The sequence below is a fragment of the Panthera leo genome, chromosome A2, assembly GCF_018350215.1.
Source record: "Panthera leo isolate Ple1 chromosome A2, P.leo_Ple1_pat1.1, whole genome shotgun sequence".
In the NCBI taxonomy this organism is placed as follows: domain Eukaryota; kingdom Metazoa; phylum Chordata; class Mammalia; order Carnivora; family Felidae; genus Panthera; species Panthera leo.
In genome coordinates, this window is record NC_056680.1 from 3,222,004 (window position 1) to 3,234,699 (window position 12,696).

The 12,696-nt window shown below is 56.3% G+C and overlaps 1 protein-coding gene across 3 annotated transcripts; it reads right to left on the minus strand.

The window, feature by feature from the left end:
• Nucleotides 1-171: 171 nt before the first annotated feature.
• Nucleotides 172-7,890, minus strand: STAP2 (signal transducing adaptor family member 2). 3 transcript variants are annotated; one of them, XM_042927395.1, is made up of 13 exons: nt 7,786-7,890; nt 5,459-5,530; nt 5,186-5,308; nt 4,184-4,240; nt 3,600-3,700; nt 3,268-3,402; nt 2,359-2,428; nt 2,165-2,267; nt 1,967-2,041; nt 876-1,031; nt 686-787; nt 534-608; nt 172-305 (listed from the first exon to the last, which is right to left on the minus strand). In XM_042927395.1, the coding sequence occupies exons 1-13, from the start codon at nt 7,885-7,887 to the stop codon at nt 217-219; spliced, it is 1,260 nt and encodes a 419-aa protein (XP_042783329.1). In that variant the 5' UTR covers nt 7,888-7,890; the 3' UTR covers nt 172-216. The 3 variants fall into 3 exon arrangements, with proteins under 3 accessions (XP_042783329.1, XP_042783330.1, XP_042783331.1); XM_042927396.1 differs by lacking the exon at nt 7,786-7,890 and adding an exon at nt 5,679-5,753; XM_042927397.1 differs by lacking the exon at nt 1,967-2,041.
• Nucleotides 7,891-12,696: the final 4,806 nt, after the last annotated feature.

The window sequence follows — 12,696 nt, forward strand, 5'->3', positions numbered from 1 at the left end:
TGTGCCCCAAACCTTTCTGGACCTCGGCTTTCCTGGCTGTAAAATGGGCTTTTCTTGTAGGGCCGGGTGGCAGGTTTTGCTAAGTGGGGCCAGCTGTGGGCAGACGTCTACCAGACCCTCACTGCCTCCCGCCCCGCCCCCCCCCCCCAGGCCAGACGCAGAGGCCCCGGGGTCACTTGAGCTTTTATTCTGGGAGGAGGGGTCCGCCTCTCTGGCTCACAGGTCCCCAGGGTGGCCGGCCGAGTGCTCCAGCGCCCGTCTCCTCCGCAGTTTCTCTTCCAGCTCGGCGGTCAAATCCGCCAGGCCTGGTTGGGGGGGCGGGGGGACTTCAGCCGCATCAGGGGTCCCCAGCCCACGCTGTCCCCCCCACCCCACCCGCAGAATCTGCGGGCCCCGTGAAAAATGAAAATCTATTCAAAAGCCTTGAGGGGTTTCAAGACCGCACAGCGTTAAGCCAAGCGTGGGGCCCTTCGGAGTGTGGGTCCCGCGTGACAGCACGGGTCACCGGCCACACGGACCCCCAAACGCCTCACCTGTCGTGGGGAAGAAAGCCTGCGCTGAGTTGACCACCGGTTTCTTGGCCAGGCCGCCGTGGAGGCCTTGGGGCTCTGGAGGAGGGGGCAGAGGAGGGACTGAGGCCGGCTCTCCACCGGACAAGGGAAGGGCTTGGGGGCGGGACCCCTACCTGGCTTGGGCACAACGGGTGGCTTTGGTAGCTTTGGAGGCTTTGCCTGAACCTTTGCCACATTCTTGGGCTTCCGGATGACTGGCCGACTAGGGGAAGGCACTGTGTGGACAAAGGTGTGGCACGTCACGTCACGTCCACCTTTCAGCCTCCTCCCCTGTCCCCGTCTCCCCCCCCCGCGCCCGCCTACCGTCCCCGTTCACGTAGGTGGCGGCTGGGGTGTGTGCGATGGGGATCACGTAGTTCTCGTCCTCGTTCGGGAGTGGGGTCAGCTTGTTCTGGCTCGACACAGGTGTGACGGGCACGGGAGGCAGCTGCCTGGGGCCACCCGAGGGGGGCGCGGGACCTGGTGAGAAACGCAGTTGCTAGATTCACGCGTGTGACCCTGCGCGTGCGTGGTTCTTACACACGCTCACCCAGGAGTCGGTGTCTGCGTCCCTGTGTCGCATAATCTGGCACACCGAGTGAATTTGCATAGTCAAATACAGGCAGAGGGTTTGTACACGCACCCGAATGCGTGGATACGGGCCTGACACCCGCGAGGGTGCTAGTATTTGTCTACGTTAGCGTGTGCACCCACGTGCCTGTACGTGTCCACATTTGTGCTCGCCAGTGAGCCTTCGTGTCCACACACGTGACTGTGGCTTAAGGTATGTGTATGTGCGCCACGCAGGACGGGAATCGTGTGACACGAGTGTTCGTGCGTGTGCGGAGCCCTTGTCCGTGCACGTGTCTGCACGTGAGCTGCTTGTGCAGGTGGACGCAATTCGTGTTTGTGAGTGTTCACGTGTGTATGTGTGCACATTCGTGCCCACTGTGCACAAGGGGCCCCCAGCGTCTGCTCAGCCCAGAGGCCTTCCTAGCATCTTCTTCCCGCCTTGTAAACGGGATCCGCCCCCCCCCCCCCACCCCTTTCTCAATAGCCACCCCGGTTCCCATCTCTGGGTAGATGTCGGTCCAGGTGAGCCCTCCGTCCCCTCCATTGCCCATCTCAACCTACTGAAATCCTTTGAGGCCTTAAGCAAACACCGCCTCCTCCAGGAAGCCTCCCCCCTTTCTCTCCCCAACTCTAGGCACCGCTGTCTTCAGCCCCAGGTTCAGCCCCACAGGGCTGGAAGTGTGTCCAGCTCTGTCCCCCCCCTCCACAACCCGGAGGGCAGGGTCTGGGTGATTTCTGGGTCCTTGTAACTCTGGGTCCAAGACTGGACAGGGGCGGCGCCATATGGGTCCCAGGTCTCTCTGCACTATGGCCCAGCGGTGGCTGCAGGGCGGGGGCATCACCTGGGGCTCGGGGCGCGGGGGCCTCGCGTGCCACCCACACACTCTCGCCGTTCTCGTTATCCGCCTCCACGTAGCCTGGAACAGAGAGTGGTCCTAGAGGAGGCGCGGCGGCTGGGGGTTGACCCAGGGGTGCCCCGTGGGGGCAGGGGAGGGAGAGGCACGTACTGGGTTCCCGGAGTTCCCTGAGGCCGCACTCACCTAGCACCTTCTCATAGTCCTCGTCTGGCAGGAAGGGCACCAGCGATTTCTTGGTGCGCGTCACGAAATAGTTGACCACTGCGTCGAGTGAGTCGCAGGAGAGCTGGAGGCGGGTAGAGGTCGCAGTTGGGGCTGCTGGGGAAGGGGCGCAGACCCCCACCCTGCGTTTTCCCGTACCCCAGCCCAACGCTCACCGGCTCCTCCACGTCGATCACATACTTGGAGCCCTCGTGCTTCACCTTGTAGTGCCGGACCACCGACGACCTGCCCAGGAAGTGGTGAGTGAGGGGGCGGGCGCAGGCCCAGGAGGAACCCGCCCCTCGTCCTGGCTCCGCCCCCACGGAGGGGCTAACCTGGTCCTCCGCACACTGACCGTGCCCCGACCTGGCGTGACTCTCCCGGGAGAATCAGGCCCTCTACTGACTGCATACCCCCGCCCCCCAGGAAGACCCCGCCGCTGTCTTGGCACTGCACCTAAGGAGGGCCACGCCCTCATGGCTCCACCCCCGGGAGCCCCCGCCCCTCCTCTGGCCCCGCCCCGTGGATTCTAACTCCGCCTTCGATGTGGAGGGCCACGCCCTGATGGCTCCACCTCCGGGAGGCCCCGCCCGTGGGTTCTAACTCCGCCTTCGATGTGGCCCTACCCTTCACCTGGCTATCCCAAAGAAGGATTTAGGGCCAGGCTCTGATCCGCCCCCAAAGTGGACCTCCAAAGCCTGATTCAACCACCCTGGTTCAAGGGGAAGACCGGCCTATGACTCCACCCACAAGTCCTGACTCCGCCCAAAGGGCTGGTTACCACCCCTGGGTTTGATTTCTTCCTTGCTCCGGAGGTCCAGACCCGGCCCCGATTCCGCCCCGAAGAGCCCATCCTCACCCAAGGGTCTGACCTCACCTATAGAGTCCCGCCCCCGCCTCAGGATCTAACCACTCCCCCAAAGGGGTCCTCCGTCCGGCCCTTGGCTCCGCCCCCAGGCGTGGACCCCACCCCCATTCCGGGGAGGGGCCGGCCTCGGGATCCCACGCCCCCACCCCCCCCGAACTCTGGCTCCGCCCCCCGGAGACCGCGTCCCTCCGCCCATCCCTGCGCCGCGCATGCGCACCCATTGAGCGTCTGGCGGGTGGTGACCGACACGCCGCCCGTTCCGTCCCCGCTGGGCCGCAGCAGCAGGTTTCCGCACTCGGGGTAGCGCTCCAGGAGCAGCTGCGCCTCCAGCCGGTTCACCTTCAGGAAGCAGCTGGGGGGGACGCGTCCCTCACTCCGCGCAGGCCCCGCCCCTGGGGCGCGGCCACACCCTCCCGCGGAGCCCCGCCCCCGGCACGTGGACCTAGTCCCGGAAGACGGGATTCCCCGCAGACCCCGCCGGCCGCCCCTTGGGCCCCGCGCCTCCGCCCGCCGCCGTCCCGGGGCTGCGCGGCCCGGCGGGGCACTCACGAGGGCACCTCGAGCGCGCGGCGCGCCTCCTCTTTGGCCAGGGCCTCGGCCATCATGTACAGGTGTCCGGGCAGCAGGGTCAGGTTGGACGGGATGCGGAGCTGAGGGGAGATGAGGCACCCGAGGGCGCCTGGACGTCAGGGCACGGGCGGCTGGTGCCCCCGTCTCCGAGGGGCACCCTGAGGTCGGGGTGCGGGCCCAGGCAGCCAGGATGGGAACCCGGGCCCGGGGGCTCCAGAGCGACCCTGCGCCTCCTCAGGGCAGGGGTGAAGAGACTTCAGGGAGGGGAAGGACAGATCAGATGCTCGAATGTAGGGTCTCAAAACTCTACAGGCTGCGGGGCCAGACAGGGGACAAAGGACTAAAGCAGACATCAGGAATGTTGACAAAAACTCCTGGCTCTTAAATAATGGCAGATCACTTTCACAGTTTTAACACTGTTGGCGAAAACAGAAGACGTCTGCGGGCTGCGTTGGGCTCAGAGGCCGCCAGCGTGAGACCCGTGTAGGAGACTCTGGGGGCCTGGTTGAGGACTGTGGCGTGGGAGGAGAAAAGAGGGTCTCCGAGGAGGCACCCAGTCTTACCTCTACCACCGTCAGGATGAAGCCTTTCCACATCTCCCGAGACTCCAGGCTCTCTACCTGCGGAGGGACAGAAAAAGAGCCCGTGGCGATGGGCCTCGGTCAACTCATCTGTGAAATGGGAGCGAGCAATAATAGTCACTGTTTTCCAAGGGTTCTTTTGAAGATTAAACGAGTTGGGACCCGGGTTACTTTAGGACGTCTGGACATCATAAGTCCTCAGGAAAGTGGGATAGAATTCTTTAATGTTACTACGTCAAGTTTGAAAACAATACAAATCAGATCCTGTATCGCCAGTGCTCTAAACCCTCCCCGGGCTCCCATCTGCTTTGGGGTAAAAGCCCAAGTCCTCCCTAGGGCCCACAAAGCCCTGCACCACACGCCCTGTCCCCTCCCTGCCCTCCTCCCTCCCTCTGCCCAGCAGCCTCCTGCTCCTCCCCCCTCCCCCCTCCTCTTCTTCCTCTTCTTCCTCTTCTTCCTCCAGGCTCTTCAGACACACACGAGCCTTTGCGCAGGTATCTACGTGCTGGTTCCCTCACCTGCGGGTCTCAGCGAGGCTTTCCCCGGTCGCCCTGTTTAACATGGTAACCCTGAGCGTGCTCCGTCCTTTCCCTAGCACTTTTTCCAAGCGTCTCCTGCCATCTGCCCCTCCAGATATGTTTTACACACTTGTAGTGTGTACTGCGTGCCTCCCCCGCTCGACTGCAAACTCCACAACGGTGAGGAGTTTTAACTGTCCTGTTCCCTGCAACCAGGAGAATGTCCGGCACACGGGAGGCGCTCGACAACCTTAGCTGCAAGGTTGAGCGATGGCCGGGGGTCCATCCTTGTGGCTCGCGTGCTGTTCTGGCTCCTCTCTGTGTACTGTCCCATTTTGCAGGCGAAGAACCCAAGGCCTAGAGAAGTCAAGTGACTCGGCCAGTGTCACCAACCCAGTGGTAGCCTCCGTGCGACTCCCTGCTAGTGTGTGTTAGTGGTAAGTGTGACAAGGAGGGAGGGGCCTACCTTGAACTTGATCTCCTGGTTCCGGAGGACCAGGCTGAAATGGGTGCCTGGGTCTCGGGAGCTTCCCCAGGGTGGGTCATCTGTGAGCTTCACAAGTGCCGTTAGGTCTAACTTCTCCACGTGCTGGGGATCCGGAAGCAGGGGTCTGAGCGCCAGGCTTGTGGCTCCCGAGGCCCTCTGGCTTGGCCGAAACACCCGCCCTCTGTGCTTGGTCCCTGAGGTCAAAGGAGGGGGGCGGGGAGGGGGGGGCGACCAGCTCATTCCCCTCCTTACCTGGGAGTCCCGATTGCTATTATAGAAATAGAGAGTGCAGCCCTGGAGGCCTGCCCAGAATTTCTTGTAATCCTGGGGACCAAAGGTAGGGAAAGAGAAGGAGGTGAGAAGGGAAATCCGGGTACCTCCATGGCACCCACTCCTGCCTCAGGACCTTTGCGCTGGCCGTTTCCTCTGCCTGGAGACTCTTTCCCCAGATCATCACAGTTTCCTTCATCACCTGCTTTGGGTCTTTGAACGAACGTTGCCTTCTCTGGGAGGCCCTCCCCATCCATGGCCCAACTTCTGGGGATCTGTTGTTCTTTGAGAAAGGACCAAAGAATCCTCCTTGATGGAATGGGGAATGCAGAGCGGCGCCCCGCCCCTGGCCAGTGTACAGAGGTAGGAGATCCAGGAGTAAGTTGAACTAACCGTCCACCCACCCACCCATCTATGTACCCATTTTCGCACACATACACCCCCTTCTCCTTGTCCACCCCATAAATAGTGATTGGGATCTCCTGTGGGCCTGAGTCTGCAGTCTCAGAATTTCACAAGGTTCTGGACTCTAGAAGTGTTGCCGATTCAGGATTTCCCCCCAGGATTCTGAATTATAAACGTCCTCACTCTCTGGTGGTCCAAGGGGGCTGATACAGCTCAGATGGTAAGAGAATGGGTTTGTTTGGGTTTTTTCCAGCAAATATTCCCCGAACATCTACTCTGCACCCAGTTCTGTTGCAGAGGCAAAATACTACATATGGGACATGGCTTCTGTTTCTAAATAGGTTGTCTTCCAGAAGAATATAGAAAGCATAGATACTCGGGCACCTGGGGGGCTCAGTCGGTTGAGCGTCCACCCTCAGCTCAGGTCACGATCTCACAGTTCGTGGGTTCGAGCCCCGTGTCGGGCTCTGCGCTGACAGCTCCTCGGAGCCTGGAGCCTGCTTCCGATTCTGTGCCTCCCTCCTCTCTCTCTCTGCCCCTCCCCCACTCACACACTGTCTGTCTCTCAAAAATAAATAAACGTTTAAAAACTAAAAAGAAAGCATAGATACTAAATCTTCCAGGGAAGAGTAATCAGTACCCCGAGAGGGACAAACCCTAGGCCTTGAGATCTGGAGAAAGGCCCTCCAGCTGGGAAATCCGGGAAGACTGTCGGGAGGAGGAGGTACTTTCATTAGTCCGTAATGATAATGAGGATAGTTTTCATATTGATGCCATCATCAGTCCACCTGTCCATCTGTCCATCTGCCTGCCCATCCATCTGTTCATCCACTTATCTACCCACCCACCCATCCGTCTCTATGTCTGTCCAACCATCGACATACCCATCCATCCACCTACCCATTAGATACATTTAACTGACATTTACTGAGGACTTACCATGTGCTCGGCCCTGGGAGCAGAGCAGTAAGTGATTAAACTCAGCAGGTCAGACCTGCTTTGTCCTATACCCACTATACACCATTGCACAAGGTATTTAAGCTCTCCCTGCCTCAGTTTCCCCACCCATGAAATGGCGATAAAGAGGAACCTACCGCAGAGGCCGCTGAAGGAATTGGGTGCGTTAATACCAGTGAACAGTGCTTGTGGAGTCAGGACCCCAGACCCCTGAAGGCTACCCCTTCTCTAGTAACCATGGTTACGGCCCTGCTATACCCATTGTGTAATAGAGAAAACCGAGGCACAACGACGGAGAGTCCCTTGCACAAGGCCTGGGAGTCAAGAAGACGTGGGGACCCCTGTGGCCTAGATGGTGTGTAGGCCTGAGGGGGGCGGTGGGGGGTGGGCACTTGGAGGCACAAGGAAAGGAGGAGGGGACCGCAATCCGCAATCCGCAGTGGCGGTGGGGGTGGCCAGGGAACTCAGTGGGTGGGTGTTTGGGGTTGTAGCAGAAGATGAGACAAGTGTGGGGGGTGGGGCGCCTCAGGGAAGGAGGGACTGGGCTTGTATCCGTCTCTGGTCCTGCCAGATGCGGCCCCCTCAGCTACCTCTCCTGGCCTTGACCACCCTCCCACCCCCCCCTGCAGCTGAGGCTCAAGTTTACTGTGGGGCTGGGACCTGGGAGCCAGAAGGTTTTCCACTTCCTGGGGGAAGTCCCTGATCTGTTTGTATCCAAGAGAAAGAGAAGAGAGACCAAGAGGGAGACAGAGGGAGGCAGACAGGGAGAGACACAGAGAAAGAGAGAAACCAGAGTCAGAGACCGCCAGATGGTGGGCAGAACCTTTTCCAGCACCCCCAGCAGGCGCCCGGCCCCAGCCTCTACCCACCCCGCCCCCTCGGCCAGGTGTGAAGATCCAGGCTCAGAGAGGTAAGTGCAGCCGCCTAGGAGCTCAGCAGTGCCTTACCCGGTCACAGGGTCCCTTCTTCTCCAGAAAGTTCTCGTAGTAGTGTGAAGGTAGAGCGCCTTTGGGTTTGGGGACCCGGGGTGGGCTTAGGGCTGAGGCCATGGTGGCCCGGGTCTTTGGCCTTGGCCTCTCCCCGGGGTGGGTGCCCCAGCTGGGCCAGGGAGCAGAGAAACCGGTTCCAGGGGAATTTTCTCTCCTGTCAGCTCCCCAGCTCCCTCCCCTGCCAGGTGCTGGGCGGGTGCTGGGCCGGGCAGGTCCTAGGGAAATCCCAGCCTCTCTGGTCTCCCCAAGAAGTCTGGGAGGCCCGCTGGAGTGGGGGACGACGAGGGAGCCACTGGGAGGCTCTCGGTGCTGAGCGGGGACTGGGCAGAGGGCGCACCGGGAGGAGGGACCTGGCTAAGCAAAGGTCTGGATGTGAGAAAGGGAGGAGCCTGGTGCCCGAGTGGCAGTGCGTGTGTCCAGAGGGGACACAACAGGGACATCGCATGAAGGTCTGCGTGCCCCTTAAGCTGCCTGCCTGCTGTACCAATCTTCCCTAAATCTACAAAAAAAAAAATCTTGCTGGGATTTTGATAGAATCGCACCTGTGTGTCAATGGGAGCAGACAGGAGATGTCAACTCTGACAAGAGTCAACTGAGCCACCAGCTGCTGAGCCACCCAGGCGTCTCCATTTTTTAAAAAAAATTTATCTGGGGCGCCTGGGTGGCTCAGTCGGTTAAGTGGCCGACTTCGGCTCAGCTCATGATCTCACGGTCCGTGAGTTTGAGCCCCGCGTCGGGCTCTGTGCCGACCGCTCAGAGCCCGGAGCCTGTTTCAGATTCTGTGTCTTCCTCTCTCTGACCCTCCCCCGTTCATGCTCTGTCTCTCCCTGTCTCAAAAATAAATAAAACGTTAAAAAAAAATTAAAAAAAAATTATCTAAGGGGCGCCTTAATATCTATTAAGGGGCGCCTGGGTGGCTCAGTCTGCTAAGTGTCCGACTTCAGCTCAGGCATTGATCTCGCGGTCCGTGAGTTCGAGCCCCGCGTCGGGCTGTGTGCTGATGGCTCAGAGCTGGAGCCTGCTTCCGATTCTGTCTCCCTCTCTCCTGCCCCTCCCCCCACATGCTCTGCCTCTGAAAAACGAATAAACCTTAAAAAAAAATTTAGAAGGTTTTATTTCAGGGGCTCTTGGCTGGTTCAGTGGGACGAGTACGAAGAGACTCTTGATCTTGGGGTCATGCGATTGAGCCCCACGTTGGGAGGTAGACTGTACTTAAAAAAATGTATTTATGGGTGCCTGGGTGGCTCAGTCGGTTAACCTTTGGACTTAGGCTCAGGTCAGGATCTCACAGCTCCTGAGTTCCAGCCCTGCGTCTGGCTCTCTGCTCGCAGCACAAGGCTCGCTTAGGATCGCTTAGGATCCTCTGTCTCCCTCCCTCTTTGCCCCTGCCCCCTCCCCCAAATAAACACTTTAAAAATCTTTGAAGCTTTTATTTAAATTTGAGTAATGTTAGTTTCAGGTGTACAACATAGTTATTCAGCACTGCCTTCCATACAACACCCAGTGCTCATCAGGACAAGTGCACTCCTTCGTCCCCAGGTGCGCCTGGGTGACTCTGTTGGTTGAAGTGTCCGACCTTGGCTCAGGTCATGATCTCAAGGTTCGTGAGTCCGAGCCCCACATCGGGCTCTCTGCTGTCAGTGCCGAGTCCGCCTCAGATCATCTGTCCCCCTCTCCGCCTCTCCCCCGCTCGCTCACTCTCTCAAAAATAAATAACATTAAAAAAAATTTTTTTTTAAAGGCGTCCGTTTCTTGGTTTGCCTCTCTCTCTCTCTCTCAGCGTCATCCATGAGGGTTGGAAACAACTTCCAAATTCCTGGTACTGTTAATAGTTTGCCCTCTTCCCATGAGCCACCAGAAGTATACAATGATAATGGAAATGTGTGGAATAGTACGAGAATTACCAAAACGAGACACAAAGTCAGCAAATGCTGTTGGAAAAGCGGTGCCGTTTGATGTGGGGTTGTCACAAACCTTCGATTTATTTTTTTTATTTTTTATTTTTTTTTAATTTTTTTTTTAACGTTTATTTATTTTTGAGACAGAGAGAGACAGAGCGTGAACAGGGGAGGAGCAGAGAGAGAGGGAGACACAGAATCTGAAACAGGCTCCAGGCTCTGAGCTGTCAGCACAGAGCCCGACGCGGGGCTCGAACTCACGGACCGTGAGATCATGACCTGAGTGAAGTCGGACGCTTAACCAACCAAGCCACCCAGGCGCCCCAAACCTTCAATTTATTTAAAAAAAAAAAAAAAAAAAAAAGCACTATTTGTGAAGCGCCTTAGAACGAGGTATTCCTGTTCGCATCTTGGCATTTTCTAGGAAGACCATCCTATCAACTGCAAACAGGGCAAGTTTTATTTCTTCCTTTCCAATCGGTATGCCCCTCATTTCCTTTTCTTGTCTTATTGCACTGGCTGGAATTTCCAGGACTGCGTTGGATACGGGTGGCGAGCGTGAACATCCTTGCCCTGTTCCCTCTGTTACGGGGAAAGCGTCTAGTCTTTCCCCATCGAGTACAATGTTAATTGCAGGTGAGTTGGTTTCCATCTGTTTCTAGTTTGCTGAGAGTTTTTACCATGCATGGGTGTTGAGTTTTGTCCAATGCCTTTTCTGTATCAGTTGAAATGATCTTGTCGGAGACCTTTCTTCCTTAGTTTGCGTGTTAGTTTCCTGTGGCTGCTCTGACAAATCACCTCAAGCGTGGAGGCTTAAAACGACACAAATGTATTATGTGGATCTCACAGAACTGAAATCAAGGGGTTGCCAGAGATGCATTCTTTTCTGGAGGCTCAGAAGATGACTCGATTTCCCTGCCTTTTCCAGTTTCTAGAAGCTTCTTGGGTTCCTTGACTCATGGTCCCCTTTCTCCATCTCCAAAACCAGCAAATACAGCCAGAATCCTTACATCACATCACTCCGAATTTCTTCTGTTGTGACTACTGTCGTCTGCTTTTAAGGACCCCTGTGATGGCATCGCCCCACCCAGCTAATCCAGGCTAATTTCTTTATTTTCAAGGCAGCTGATTAGAAATTTAAGTTCCATCTGCACCTTAAATCCCCTTTGCCGTGTAATCTAACATATTTACAGGTCCTGAGGATTAGAATATGAACATCTTTAGGGAACCGTTATTCCACGACCACAGCCTGTTAAATATGATGGCCAACATTGATTGATTCTTGAATACTGAACCCGCTATGCATCCCTGGAGTAAACCCCACTCACTCATGGTGAGTAATTCTTTTTATATATGGCCAAATTCTACTTCCTAATATTTTGTTAGCGATTTTGTGCGTGTGTGTGTGTGTCCGTAATCACGAGGAATATGGTCTGTCGTTTTCTTTCTTTTTAAAATGTTTTTGTATCGTCCTTATCTGGTGTTGGTTTCAGGGTAATGCTAACTTCATAAAGTGAATTGGGGGGTGGGGGGCGCGCGCCTGGGTGGCTCAGCTGCCTAAGTGTCTGACTCTTAATTTCAGCTCGCCCTCAGAAGGGATCTGTGCTGACAGTGTGGAGCCTGCTTGGGATTCTCTTTTCTCTCTCTCTCACTCTCTTCTCCTCCCCCGCTTACGCACGCACTCTCTCTCTCTCTCAAAAAAAAAAAAAAAATTAAATGAAATGGAAAATGTTCCCTCTTCTTCAAGTTTCTGGAAGACATTTTTTTTTTTTAAGTGGTGTTAATTCTCTGAATCTTTGGTACAATTTTCCATGTGGGCACGGAGATTTATTTTTGAGGAGTCTTAAAATTACAAATTCAATTTCCTTAATCATCATAGGGCTGCCTGGACTTTATACACGTAGCAAAAAATAGCCTTTGCAATCCACTCAAGAGCCGTGTGACTTGGCAATCTTTTCATCTGATGAACTAATAAAGTTAATAACAATGCCTGCCATAAAGGGATGCCATAGGGGCACCTGGGTGGCTCAGTTAGTTGAGTGTCTGACTTCGGCTCGGGTCATGCTCCCAGGGTCCTGGGATAGAGCCCTGCATCAGGCTCCACACTGGGCGTGGAACCTGTTTGGGATTCTGTCTCTCTCTGCCTCTCCTCGACTAGTGCTCACACTTGCTCTCTCCCTCAAAAATGAATATTTTTAAAAAATTAAATTTAGTTAAAAATTTTTTCAAAAGGGGGTGCCATAAATGGTTAATAAGGTCACAGCAGTTTGTTTTAATTGTATTTATCAAAGGCAATGGGAGCCATAGAAGGATTTAGAGTAGGGGAGGGAGGTGGTCACAGTTGTATTTGGTAAGATCCCTCTGGGGCCAGTGTGGAAGGTGGATGAGGTGGAGGCTGTGTATAGAGGTCTGAGGCTCAAGGTGATGACCAGGGCCCAGCTGGGAGGAGGAGGTCCGGTCCAGGATTTGGGGAACAGAGTCAAAGGAACGTGGGCAAGGACATGGGGGAATAAACTGAGGTCAAGAGTCCAGGGCTGCTGGGGAATGCCCAGTTGGTGGCTGGACCTGCGGTGGGGGGTGTCTGTGTGGGGCAACTGCAGCAGGAGGCGTGGGCTTGACAAAAAAGAGTATTAATTCCCATTTGTCCAGCTCTTAATTCTTGTGATGCCCCATTCGTTAACAACCTTGAGGGAGTCATTATGATCGTCGCCATGGTGAAACAGAGAGCGGAGCCACTTGGCCAAAGTCACAGGGCTGGGATGTGGTGGACCAGGATCTGGAGCCAGGTCCGTTGATTGCAGACCACCGTCCCATAACATCCCCCCCTCCCCCAACGTCCCGTCCCCGCTTTCAAACTGGGCGGAGTACACCGGTCCGGGGTTGAGCCGAGCCCGTAACTCCCAGCCGTTTCGGAAAGGCCCCACCCCCAGCTTGCAGCCCGGCCAGGGCCTGGGGACTCCTAGTCCTGGGA